Below are 13,536 nucleotides of genomic sequence, written 5' to 3' on the forward strand. Positions count from 1 at the left end.
CTGGAAAGCAGGAAAACGGAAAACAATCCCACATGTGTGCAGTTCTAAGAAAGAAGCTTTGTTCATGGAATCTACATTTAGGTTTAGGTACAGATAAAGGGTGGGGGAAACTAGTGATAGTGTTTTCAGCTAGACGAGTGTTTCTTTTGAAAGTTTGGCGAGGGGGGACCATAGAATGGAGCTCAGCCGAGTACCTGCCATGAAAATAACGATAAAGCAGAAACAAACTCGCAACATCTCTTCTGTGAGAAAGAGGTTGCAGGGAAGAGAAAAGGATATTCCCCACAAGGCTACGAAGTCTATTTTGAACTCTATCAAGGCAGGATAAGTCTTTTCTAGCAGCTCCTGCCCAGATGTGGCAACAGTATTCCATCCTTGGACGTACCTGGCTCTTATATAGATAGAGAATTGCATCAGCACTGAGATATCTACTGGATCGATAGAAGGATCCCACCATTTTTACAGCGGCCTTGGAAACGGATTTAATGTATGTGTTCCATTTAAGATCAGGAGTAAAGGTCAAGCCCAGAAGCTTGTCAAAACATGAGCCCTCCCCCCAAGACGAGAGCCATTCATGTCAATTGATGCCAGATGGGGATCAGAGCGTTGATGATGTAAAGATAAAAGCTTGGTTTTAGATGCATTAAAAGTAACAAGCCACCTCTTTCCCCATTGTACCACTTGCTCAAGATCAGAGGAGAGAGAATTAGTGAGAACTTGGCATTAATATTAAGAGCTTCTGATTTCTGCCCATCACCCACTACTCTTATGAACTTATCAGAGAGAAATGATTTAATAATTGAGAAGACATTTCCAGCTATACTGTAGCTGGAGATCTTGTGAAGTAAACCTTTATGCCATACTTTATCAAAGGCCTCTGATATGTCAAGAGCAATTGCCCTAGAAAGGTAGCCTCCATCGAGAGATTCACTAATCCTGAGATATAACTGTAAGCACATCTGCAGAACGGAAACCATATTGCGTGTCACTAAGGCCTTTGATATGTCAAGAACAATTGACCTAGAAAGGTAGCCTCCGTCGAGAGATTCACTAATCCTGAGATATAACTGTAAGCACATCTGCAGAACGGAAACCATATCGATGGTTGATTACTTCTCTATTTAACACAGATTCCAACAACTTACTCATGACGCACAGGAGACTTATTGGCCTGTACTGTGAGGGAGATGAGCGATCACCTGAATTCTTAAATACGGGGCATACTGATGAGATTTTCCAGGGTGACAGGAAGCAATTCTCCTTAAGACAACGTTTAAACAGTTTTGTAAGGATGGGTGCAAGTTCTGGTTGAAGTCTTTTGAGTACTATAATCGGAATACCGTCAGGGCCGGTTGCTTTACTGGAATCAAGGTTTTTGATTAGCTTGGCAACATCACGTACAGATATTTGTATATCACATAGCATGTTTTCTGATACAGGAGGAAATATTGGAGGTTGGCAGCCTTGGTCGTAAAGGTTAGAATTAGCTGCGAAGTTCTTGGCAAAGAGTTTGGCTTTGTCTGATGCTGATGAGATTACCTAAGGTCCATTTATGAGAGTTGGGATAGAGCACACACTTCTGTTCAGAATTCTGTTTGCTATTTGCCATTTGCCTAGGTTTACATGCAACTGGTTTTATTGCACTGAAGATATCTATATTTATTTTTGATGCAGCACAGCAACTGAAGATCCCAATATGTCCAGCAGGAAGACAAGAAGAATTTGGACCCGGTAAGTTGTTTCATCGAAATCAAAGAAATGATATTCGATTGGATGCTGATAACATTATGAAACAAATTCACGTGTGTCTGTGTATATTTCTCGTGTCGTAACACGATCACTAACCAATTTCATTCTTTGTCTGACCAAACCGAAGTTGTAAATGTAAAATTGCAATTTAATCACCTTTTAATTTTGCACAAGAGTTATTTCCCTGCTAGTATAAAGTGAGAATGTGTGTGTGTGTGTGTGTGTGTGTGTGTGTGTGTGTGTGAGAGAGAGAGAGGACACTTCTCAACCTTTATACTCAACGAATTTTTTATCTACAATCTTGGAATTTGGTATATAGGGTATTCAGACATGTGGAAAACATTTTAATCAGTTTTCATCAGGTAAAAAGGATTACTAAGAGGTCAAAAGTGAAAAAAATAATACTGGGGGTATCATCGCATTTTTATCTGTTTGTCAACTGTTTCACGAGGTTTGAAAACACTTTATAAATATTGTGGCAAGCTGGTCTAATGGTTATCGTACTTGACTCATTCTCTCTAGGTTTTGATTTTGATCTCAGATAGAGTATTTTCTTTTACTTACAAGAAGTGAATTTTTTAGAAAAAACATAATACTCGCATTCACATGTCTCAGTTTTTTCCATTTTTTTTTTTTACTTCATTTTTTTTTTTAAGGAATTTAACGTTAGGTTTAATATTGAGCAATACTGAGTACATCTATTATATATATATATATATATATATATATATATATATATATATATATATATATATATATATATTCTTTTTTTACAAAGGAGTCACCACTTATCAAGGCCCAGAGGCCATTCGAGGATAAGGGTTAATAAGTATACAGTGGTCAATGGGATAGTGACATAGTAATTGTTAGTAGTGGAAATTTGGTAAATTGGATTACTTAAGAGGATGGCTCATCAAGAACTTTAAGAGGACCATATTATAGTCAGCAAGCAAATGGAAGAGAGTTTCACAAGTGTGCAATTCTAAGAAAAAAGCTTTGTTCATGGAATCTATGTTTAGGTTTAGGCACGGATAAAGAGGGGGGGGGGAATTATTGATAGTGTTTTCAGCTAAACGAGTGTTTCTGGTGAATGTTTGGCGAGGGGGTGGGCATAGATTGGAGATAAGAAAATCAATTTAAACTTAAAGTTATATTTCTATAAAAGTTGATAATAATGCAAAAGTGCATATGCCAAAAGGATATTCCAAATGAAGTTCAAGTTTGATGAAGAAAACTGAAAAATGGAAAATATTGATTGGTTAGATGTAGAGCTGCAATTCCATTATATATTCGTGATTAAGGATGAACTTTGATCAGAGATTCAAAGCAAACAGGAGAAATACACTACTTTTTTATTCAAAGGAGTTCAAACAGACAGCATTTGACGAATTTTGTTGGGGAGAGTGTGATTCTAAATATTAAACCATGATATTTTGCCTGTAATACTATCAAGATAACTAAGAAAAGCAGTCAAGTGAAGACGTGTTATGCAGTGTCACTATGTTCTTTAAGAATGCCACATAAAAATGTCTATAAAGTTTTTTCAATGCATGACATTGCTATTTATGATTATGTGTCACAGAGTGATCATCTTCGTTAAGGATATCAAGGGTTTGGCATAAAGGTTTGCTTGATATAGACTTGAAAGCTTTCTCCTGCAGAGTTCTGTTTAGGTCTTGAGGATATATAGCAAAAAACTTAAATAATGAATTTTAATTCTCTTATATAAATTGTGTATGATCAAGGAAATTTTGTAAGGCCTGTTGTAAATGAAGTTGTAAAGATAAAAGCTGATTTTCCGGTGTTTGTGTAAATTGGTGATCTTTTAAACCAACACATTTCCGGTGAAAACATTATTACGTACTTATGTGGCATGTCAAAAATTTCAGTAATAAAATAATTATAAGAAAAAAAGAATTTATTGAATTATCAAGTTTTATTGTATGTTTTAATGTAGAAGAGTTGTGCGACCAATTCAGCATGACAAACTGACTTATCTCACTTGACTGAAATTAAGGGTCTGCCATTTTTAAACACAATATGCAAGAAAATAATTGCTGATGATTTTCGTTCAAAATACATCTAGCACATCTAGTGGATCATTTTTCATAAATTTTGGAATTTATATTAATTTCGATATGGCACACAAGTGTGTAATAATATTTTCAACTGAAATGCTTTGGTTTATGGGATCCCTGATCTACACAAGCACCTGTTTTCTTCAGGTATGCAACTGAGGGCAACACGCTACAGTTATTTTGGCCAATTTGTTAACTAGTCTATAAAACATGAATTTATTCGTAATAGAATTTTTCAGTCGTTGTTGTTGTTGTTGTCTCACCACGTCTTGGCCAAGTAAGCCTCTGGCCGGCTTTGGGTAGGATTGAAACCGCTATCTTCAGACAATTCTCACCTGGAAAATCAGATAATGAACATGAATGTATAAGACCAAAAAATTCAACCTTGATCGCCCTTTGAGACCCATGGCACAGTTGATAAAGATGTTGAATCTTTATGCAACACACATGCACACAAATTTACTTTCTATATGCAGATCAAATAAGAATTGGTAAAAAGCTCAGTAAAACGGTATAAAATTATTTCAGAATTCGCCTTAGCACTATCAATGCAAAGAACTCTCCTTTCTTCCTAAATGTACCTAAAATCAAACAGAACCCACATGAAAATAGAATTTCTTTTCACAAACTTCCCACAGGTGGAGCACGTTACAGACATAATAGTTATAATCATATGCAATCGTTATTCCTACAAATTTACATTAAATTACACTTTCAAATCTAGGTATCATGACTAATCCATGAGGAAACATCAAATAACAATTGTTTCATACTTCAATGGATGCATCTTAAGCATCAAATATTAATCTATTCACAATTCCAAAAGGTGATATGGAACTTGAATGAATTGATCCTGATCGCTTCAATTAAGTATCAAATAACAATTGATCCATACTTGAATCAATGTATTTTAATAATTAAATCATAACTGAACGATGATTCAAAAAATTGATATAAAATAATAACTGCTATTCGCTTGCATATAAAAATATCAGAATTGATCTTGATCACTACAATACTTGAATGGATGCATTTTTAAATTAAATCATAACTGATTTATAATTCAAAAAGATATCAAATAATTAATTGTCCTCTACTGTATAAAGAAATATCAAAATTGATCCTGATCTCCGTAAAGAAATTTCAAACCACAATTGATCCATATTTGATGGATTTAAAGAACTAAATAATAACTGATCCATAATTCAAAAAATTTATATTAAATAATTATTAATCCTTTACTGTATAAAGAATTATTAGAATTACCTGACCGCAACAAATACGTATAAAATCACAATTAATATGATAATTGAATGGATGCACTCTAAGAACTAATCATAACTGATCAATAATTTAAAGAGTTTATATCAATAATAATTGATCCTTAATTGTATATGGAAATATCAGAATTGATTGTGATTACTACAGTCACAATTGATCCATACTTGAATGTATGCATTTTAAAAATCAAACTATAACGTATCTATAATTCAAACAACTTATATAAAATCATTTTTTCTATATGGGAATATCAGAATTGATTCTGATTGCAACCATAATTGATCCATACTTGAAGGGTTGTTTTTTAAGAATAAATCATAACTTATTTATAATTCAAAAAGATAATATCAAATATTAACTGATCCTTAAACATCAGATTTTATGCTGAATGCTAAAAAGAACTATCAGACCACAATTAACCAATACTTGAATGGATGTGTTTTAAGAATTAAATAATAACTTACCCATAAGTCAAAAAGATATCAACAATAATTGATCTTTGTTTGCATATGAAAATATCAGAATTAATCTTGATACTAACATAGAAATACTATATCATCATAAATAGATGCAATTTAAGAATCAAATCATAACTAATGCGTAATTCAAGAAGATGATATTAAATAATAACTGATCCTCACTTTATATCAGAATTGGTCCTGATAACTATAAAGAAGTATCAAACAACAATTTATCAATTCCCTTTTTTATCTTCTATTTCGTCTTTGTTTTCTTTTCTTTTTTTCTTTTCTTTGTTCTTCCTCTTTGTTTTCTTTCTCTTTGTTTTTCGTTTGTCTTTTTCTCCCTGCCTTCTTCTTCTTCTTCTTCTTCTTCTTCTTCTTCTTCTTCTTCTTCTTCTTCTTCTTCTTTGTTGAAGAATAACGTATTCTATTCAGAAATCTCTTCCCACCTCTCTTGTTTGATCTCTCCTTTAAAAGCGGCTGGATGCCTTTATAAGGGGTTGACTAAAATGAGCACACACTGAGTATGTTTGAGTCTCTCACAAATGGTAGCTCAGCATGCAAGGCATCAAGAGGGTTCGCAGTCAAATAAGTACAAATATCTATCGTCACAGAACCTTTGTACAAAATATTCAGAAACGCAATATTTACATGCATCTTTGTATCGCTGAAAATTTGTTAGACAGTCCTGTTTCAATTTGAAATAGCATTTTCTATAATATGTTACATTCTTCTGGGAGAAACCTCCAATGTAACACCAACGACGCCCATCTTAGAAGACTGGAATGCAGCGTGAGAGACCCGTAACAATCCTAATAGTCAACCATCGAACTGCTCCAGGTGCGCAGTATCTTTTTGAAATCAGGACTTTAATCTTATTTAATTCATTCCAGAAAATATATTTTCTAAATTAGAATCATTTTTAAATGATCGGAATCTTAAAAAAAAATAAGTAGGTAACCAACATATAACATAAAGTTGAAATACTGTAAACAAATATCCTGCTGCACAATTCTCCACTTAGATGTCCCTTTAGATATGACTTCTAATTTACATTTCAGTGGCAATATGCCTTCTGTGGGTTGAATCAAATTTGAAAAAAAAAAAAATTTAACTTTTGTATTTTCACTATTAAATGTGCAGATTTTATGAAAACTTATTATCACTGTTGTTTTTATTATTGTTGTTTCTGTTTTTTTTTTGTTTTTTGTTTTTTTTTTGCTTATTCTTAAGTATTAAATTTTGTAAATTTATAGTCTTCAACCATTTTGAAGTACAGTCAACATTTCTTGGGAAATTAACATATTTAATATTTTAAGTGAGATACTGACTCCCCACCTCTTCCCCACTCTGTAAGTCACATAGAAGGACAATTAGAGATTCAGGACCATTTCCATTTGCTTACACATAAAATGTTGTATGATTTTAATTTCATCAAAATTGGATATATTTAAAGTCTTAACTTCCTTAGGGTGTACTTAGGAAAGTTCTGCCAGTACAATACGGGAGTTCCACAATCTCTAAATTAAAACAAGTAACAAATAAACAGAATATTGAATTCAATTTTCAAAATCTATTTTATTATTATACTAGCATGGGCGCCCGGCGTTGCCCGGGTGTTTGGATGTGTATGTTGAACAAGAAAAAAAAAAGTGGTAGTAGGAAGGCAGGCTCGAACCCGTACCGCAAAGGAGGAAAAGCACGGGGTAAAACCTAACGTTTATGCTGTTACGACCACCGCCAAACTGGAAGCGACATTTTTTAAATTAAGACTAGACAATCTAAAGGAGAGGATAACTTTAAAAAATATCGGCGAAAAAAGTGACCCCACCCCTGTAGAAAAGTGCCTAGTTGAAGGGGAAGATACTAATGTTTTTAGCCAATTTTTCGATATTTGTCATATGAAAGATCGAACTTTAAAACGATACTGATCTTGGTAAAATCCGTCGCCTCTATTGAAAGTTTAAGGCAGACATGCAAACATACATACATACATACCATACATACATACATTTATATATTGGTAACTAAAAATTTTCGACCCAAACTGATGAAAAAGCTTGCCCTATCTCTGAATACCCTTTATGTAAAATTTCAAATATTTAGATCAGAAATTGTCTGAGTAATTTGGGAAGAGATCGCAGAGGTCAATTTTTTTAACTTTGACCCCTATTATGACCCCTTAAAATTTATTGTTTTGGGCTCAAATCAAGTTATTAAGTTAGATCCATGTCCAAGGAACCTATATCTAAAATTTCAAGTGCATAGACCCAAAATTGTCGGAGGAGTTTGGTACAGTTCTCAAAGGTCAAATAGTTGAACTTTGGCCCCTTAATCGCCAAATTTCTGGCCAAAAACCGATCACATCGATTTTCCCAAATCTCAGTAACCTGTATATCAAATTTCGATACGGTAGACTAAAAATTGACAGAGTTATTGTGTAGGGAAATGTACACGGATACACAGACACATAGATACACAGACACTTTCACTTTTATATATATATATAGATGCATATTTTAAAAAAAAAATTGTTTCAATATATTAAATTTTACATAATTAAACTTGCTACATTTTTTTTCTTACCAGATCCACACAATGATCCACAATATGAGAGAACACACCCTCGCGATAAGCCAGGTAATTTTAATACTTATATATCACTAGATGAATACGCGCCCAGGATCAAGTAAAATAAATTCCCTGAACAGTTTGGCACCACTTTAATGCCGTTTTACAGAAATTAAAATCAAGATATAATGCTACTAAACATTTACGTCTAGAATCCTTATACCAATTTCAATCCAAATCCATTACATGATTTTGATTCTAGAAAATGTCTAAAATTAAGGGATCTCAAGAAGAAATTGAAAATCAGGACATCTTACTTAATCGATGGCTAATCATTGGGAATCAAATTTAATGAAAATCTGAAATATTTGAATTTTAAAATCTGAAAGCTATGCCAATGCTTTGCTCCCTAAAAACTCTTGAAAATATTCTTGGAGAAACTGAAATTAGAGGAACATTTATTAATAATCTTATAAATATTATTACAATTTTACAAAAATTGGAGGGATCTGAACTTTCATGAAGGGCTTCCCCTCCTTCTCATTCCCTTTGCATGAAACTAAATGAATCAAGTGTAGGCCACACCTTTATTCTAAAAATTCATAATAAATGGCATATAGTTTAGGAGTGAATCTGTACATAGAAATATATAAGCATATACATATACCTACTTTCATATAGATGCACCCCCTAAATATTAGGTACTGAATATGACCTTAAACTATATCCGATGGTGAGGCCCCAGCTTGCGAGCTTTGGGGAGTGTGGAGCAAATCTTTAATTGCCATTGCTCCCAGGTCCACTCTGATCCGGACTTGTAGTACCTGTTAGGGTCCCACCTATGGGTTAAATAGAAACCGATTTAAAAAAAAAAACAAATATACTCTATTAAAAAATTGTTCTTCAAAATCACTGGATTCGGCATTAAATAACCTGAAAAGGGTTGATATGCCATAAAACAAAAACAACCAACCAACCCTAAATATTAGGGGCAACACAAAAATAATGTGCCCATGTTTCTTAGCGTGTTCCAAAATTCATTATGATATTTTCATTAGTGTAGGAAATTATCCTGTACATATAAATATATTAGTGATGGGACGGTTCCAATATTTTTCCCAATTCCATGCTAAATTTCCGATTCTGATACAACTACTAATTCCAGTTCCGATTCTTTATAAATCTCTAAATATTTAACTAAAAAATTGTTATTTTTCCCCCGATTATCGTAAAAACACGTTAATTGTGCAGATATTTTCTCAAACGTAAAAAAACACGCGGGGGGGGAGGGGGGGCGATCTATAGATTTTAGTTTTATTGGTAGTTTAAAATCAATAAATATTTATTATTTTATTCTTACTACAGATTATTTCGGGCAGAGTTCCTTTTAAACAAAGTCAAATAAAAGAAGATAATAAAAGGAATCATTTTTGGCATTGGAAAATATGCACAAATTTTTCCGATTCCAATACCTCAAAAAGTTCCGATTTCTGATTCTAATTTTGATTAACCATTCCAACACTAATATTTATACACATGCCTTTATATACAGCGAGATATCAGATAAGAATTGACACCAAAACGAAGGTTACAAATCATATGCGATGCTTCTAAATGAATAAACGCAAAAGTTGAACTCGTGTTAGCGCATTGATGGTAAAGTCAAAGCGCCCTATTTTTAAGTTAATTCAACTTTACATTGTAGACGTCCCATCTTTATATATCTTTATATATATATATATATATATATATATATATATATATATATATATACTGTGTAAGCAAAAACAAGACTTCAAAACAAGGTGTTGGTGGCAACAAAAAGTCAACCATTTTGGCCTAAAACTCATTGGTATATGAAAATTTACTGAATTTCACGAACTCAGTAAAATTACATATAAGTCTATATATATATATATATATATATATATATATATATATATATATATATATATATATATATATAATATTAGTCACAGGCTTAACTAATTTGCATATTGGTGTTGAAAACTAACATTTTATTACTTAGCTATTGATATTGTTTTTCAATTTAATGATTGTTTTGATTTTAATATAAGAAATAGTTATGTTTCGCAATATTGTTTTATATAACCCATATTGAGCATTTGTGTTCAAATGTTTAGAGCAACCAACTTGATTTTCAACACTACTTTCAACAGTACTTCTAAATTGCAAGTGAAAAGGCAAATTTATTTCTTCTTTCTTTTCTTTTTACACAATCATATTTGTGCCTGGATTTTACATGATCATATTTGTGCCCGGATTAACAACTTGTTAATGTTCATCTATCTAAATATTTATTTTGTTCATCTATCTAAATATAGATTTTGTTTTATGTTTACAACAAAGTTCTCAATGAAATATTTATTATTTTAGATTTAGGTTTCAAATATTTCATGTCCCTAACTTTGCAAAGTTAAGGACTTAGTGATAAGATTTGTATAAATGTAGAAATATATAGATGTGTTGTGTAAAATAAGGTTAGAATATGAAATATTCTATATAAGTTAAAATTAATAGAAATTTCATTGGAGTAAAACCAGAGCTACGTGTATAAGAAGTTGCATCATGGGAGGAACTCCGCCTTGACAAATAGTGAGGAACTACAGGAAATTGCATTCTGACGAGGAAGTACAGCTAGAAAGAGAAACGGTCTTTCTCTTTGGTTTATGAACGAATTGCATGCAAACGTTATTCTTCAAAGTTTTTTTTTTCATTAGCTCCTTTCGAGGAGGGTGCTTTGATCATGGTTTTTGTTTTATGTTTTTAGTATTTTAAGTGTTAATATTTAAATATGGTGCGGATTGGTATATTTTTTTATCATTGCTATTATTTATTAATTTACATTTGTTTATTACAAACAAGGCATATTGCAAGTTAACCAGAACTTTGGAGGCATAACCTGGCTGAGGAGTTGGGGAGCAAGATATTTGTTCACATTACTTTTAGATTTCTGCATGTTGGTACGGATCAGGAAGCAGAAAGGAAATTCCAAAGGCAAACATTCCAAGAAAGAAGCTAACAGAGTAGAAAGTCAAGGATCCTATACAGTCGAGTGGGTCAGATGTATTTCTGTCGCAACGTACATGTGCAGAAAGTTCATATTACGGGGAAATACTTGAAAAATAAGCAAAAAGATGCAACATTGCTGCGATGTGATAGAGGCTGTTGGTTAGGCAGACAGTGTGGAACCTATAGGTTGGAAATTCCTTTTTACATTGTGTCTAAGAGGTATGGTCTAGAGGGTGGTGCATCAACCCATATGTGACAACAATACTCCATGCATGAGCAAATAGTAGTTTTATAGAGATATAAAATATTTCCAGGTGTGAGAAGTTTTCTAACATGGTAAGGGAGTTTACCTTATTTGCAGCAGACTTGGCAATATCTTCTATGTGTTTATTTCAATTCAAGTTGCCTGTAAAAGTACTTGTAAAACAAGCACATGTATACAATGCTGCAGTGATGTGACAGGAGTTGAAGCTTGGTGGACGATGTGAAATCTATTGCCTATGTGAGATCTATTGGTGTTTGAGATTTATTATTTTCAATGAAAACAAAGATTCTATCAGTGCAAGATGTTGTAGTGTTCCTTCAATAGTCTTAACACGTTATTACAAGAAGAGAGGAAGACAGAAAATTTGGCTGTTGACAATCTGACTAGTGACAGGATTCTTCATGATTAATTATAAATTAATCATTAACAGGTATTTAAATCTATCTTTTGAGGAGTTTTTCATCCTTGAACAAATTCATGGTCTACACAGATGATGTATCATCATTTTTTTTTCCTTAAATGGCATACTGGCGAAAGCAAATCCAGTTAGACAAAGACTCACTCCATCCCAAGAGACCATGGATGCTGCAATGTTTGGAATCGTGTTAACATTTTGTTGCTGATTTTGACAACCACGTAAAACAACAAAAGTTCAGAGAACTACACTTCAATCTAAACCTTAGGTCTCTTTTTGAGTGTTTGCTATGACTTTGACCGAGTTGAAACTCGATCTTCCAGCCCAATAATTTCGAACCCAAAAGAGGAAATAATACCTGGGAAGATGGCCTCATAACTAAAGAACATATACAACACCCCCCCCCCACCCACCCACCCAAAAATGTAAGACTCGAGAGAGGAGGTAATTCCTGAGATGGTCGTCCCATGACAATAAAACAAACATTACACTACTCCATCCAAAAAGAAGTAAGTAGTGGCTGGAAGAACTACACTTTACGCCTTAAGAACTCCACTTCTATTGAAGTAATAGCATTGTTCCGGCTTCAAACAAACAGATACCAAATCTCCATTATTAATAGATAAGGTTAGTGTGGTAGATGAATCATAGATTTGCCTTGGGAGCAGCAGTATAAGCATATTAATTGCTTTTTTCATTGAAGTTTTTGACAGCCAGGTTATATACAGCAAACGCCTTAAGAACTACACTTCTATCGATAAACTCTATTCTAGACTTTCGGTCTATACTGGAATAAAATGATATTTGTATGGTTGTTTTCTTTCTTTCAGAACGAATATTCAAGAAAATTCTAAACCCACTTGATTCAAGACCTGATGAAAAGTATCCAAAATATTCAGGTATCGTTTTGGAAATAATGTGTTCTAATCTAAATCAATGATTTCCAACCTTTTTCCAATAACGATTCCAATTTCCATTCATTGTTATTTCCCGTGAAAAGACCAAATTCTTAATCTGAAATAGAATGAAAAGAAAGAGTATAACGTCTTCTTAACTGATGATAAAAATAATAACTTCTTTTTACTTTTTGTCATTCCAAACAAGACATATTGCCACTTAGATGTAAGGAACTATTATTTGGGATCATATATAACAGAGCACAGTGGCGAGTTGAGCAATGAGATGTCTGTTCACAGTACATTTAAACTTTTGCATGTTAGTACAGTCAAGGAAGCAGGAAACAGACAGGGAATTCCACAGTTAGCAGTACGAGATTATTAGATTATAAGGACTTCCTCCATCTGGGAATCCTAACAATGAATTGGTGTGATTTTGCTGCTGGTTGAATTAGTCAACGATATGTAGGTCGATGGGGAACAAGTGCTATGTATTCATCAGTGAAAATTCCATTAAAATACTTTTAAGCAAAGGCACAAGATATGTGACATTACAGAGATGGAACAGAGGTTCGAGTTTGGCCGATAGTGTGGGACCTAGTGTATTTGAGACTTTCTTTTTTTTGGCCCTGTCTAAGAGTGAAAGACTAGTGGTAGATACACCAGCCAATATACGGAAAAAAAAATACTCCATGCATGGACGAATTTTGTCCTTGTAGAGGTATAGGATACTTTCTTGTGTGAGTAATTTTCTAGCACGGTAGAGGGAGCCAACCTTCTTTGCAGT

General features: G+C 33.2%; 1 protein-coding gene across 50 annotated transcripts in view; it reads left to right on the forward strand.

The window, feature by feature from the left end:
• The window catches only part of LOC145247411 (uncharacterized), a 116,850-nt gene that overhangs the window by 35,689 nt on the left and 67,625 nt on the right, over nucleotides 1-13,536 (forward strand). For 38 of the 50 annotated variants that reach the window (XM_080109128.1, XM_080109122.1, XM_080109123.1 and 35 more), the window contains exons 7-9: nucleotides 1,675-1,731; nucleotides 8,159-8,209; nucleotides 12,684-12,752. In XM_080109128.1, the coding sequence (XP_079965254.1) occupies nucleotides 1,675-1,731; nucleotides 8,159-8,209; nucleotides 12,684-12,752 (177 nt within the window). The remainder of the gene's footprint in view (nucleotides 1-1,674; nucleotides 1,732-8,158; nucleotides 8,210-12,683; nucleotides 12,753-13,536) is intronic. The other 12 variants (XM_080109129.1, XM_080109141.1, XM_080109145.1 and 9 more) reach the window with 2 other exon arrangements.

The sequence above is a fragment of the Euprymna scolopes genome, chromosome 25, assembly GCF_053919585.1.
Source record: "Euprymna scolopes isolate OS-2025 chromosome 25, ASM5391958v1, whole genome shotgun sequence".
Classification (NCBI taxonomy): Eukaryota; Metazoa; Mollusca; class Cephalopoda; order Sepiida; family Sepiolidae; genus Euprymna; species Euprymna scolopes.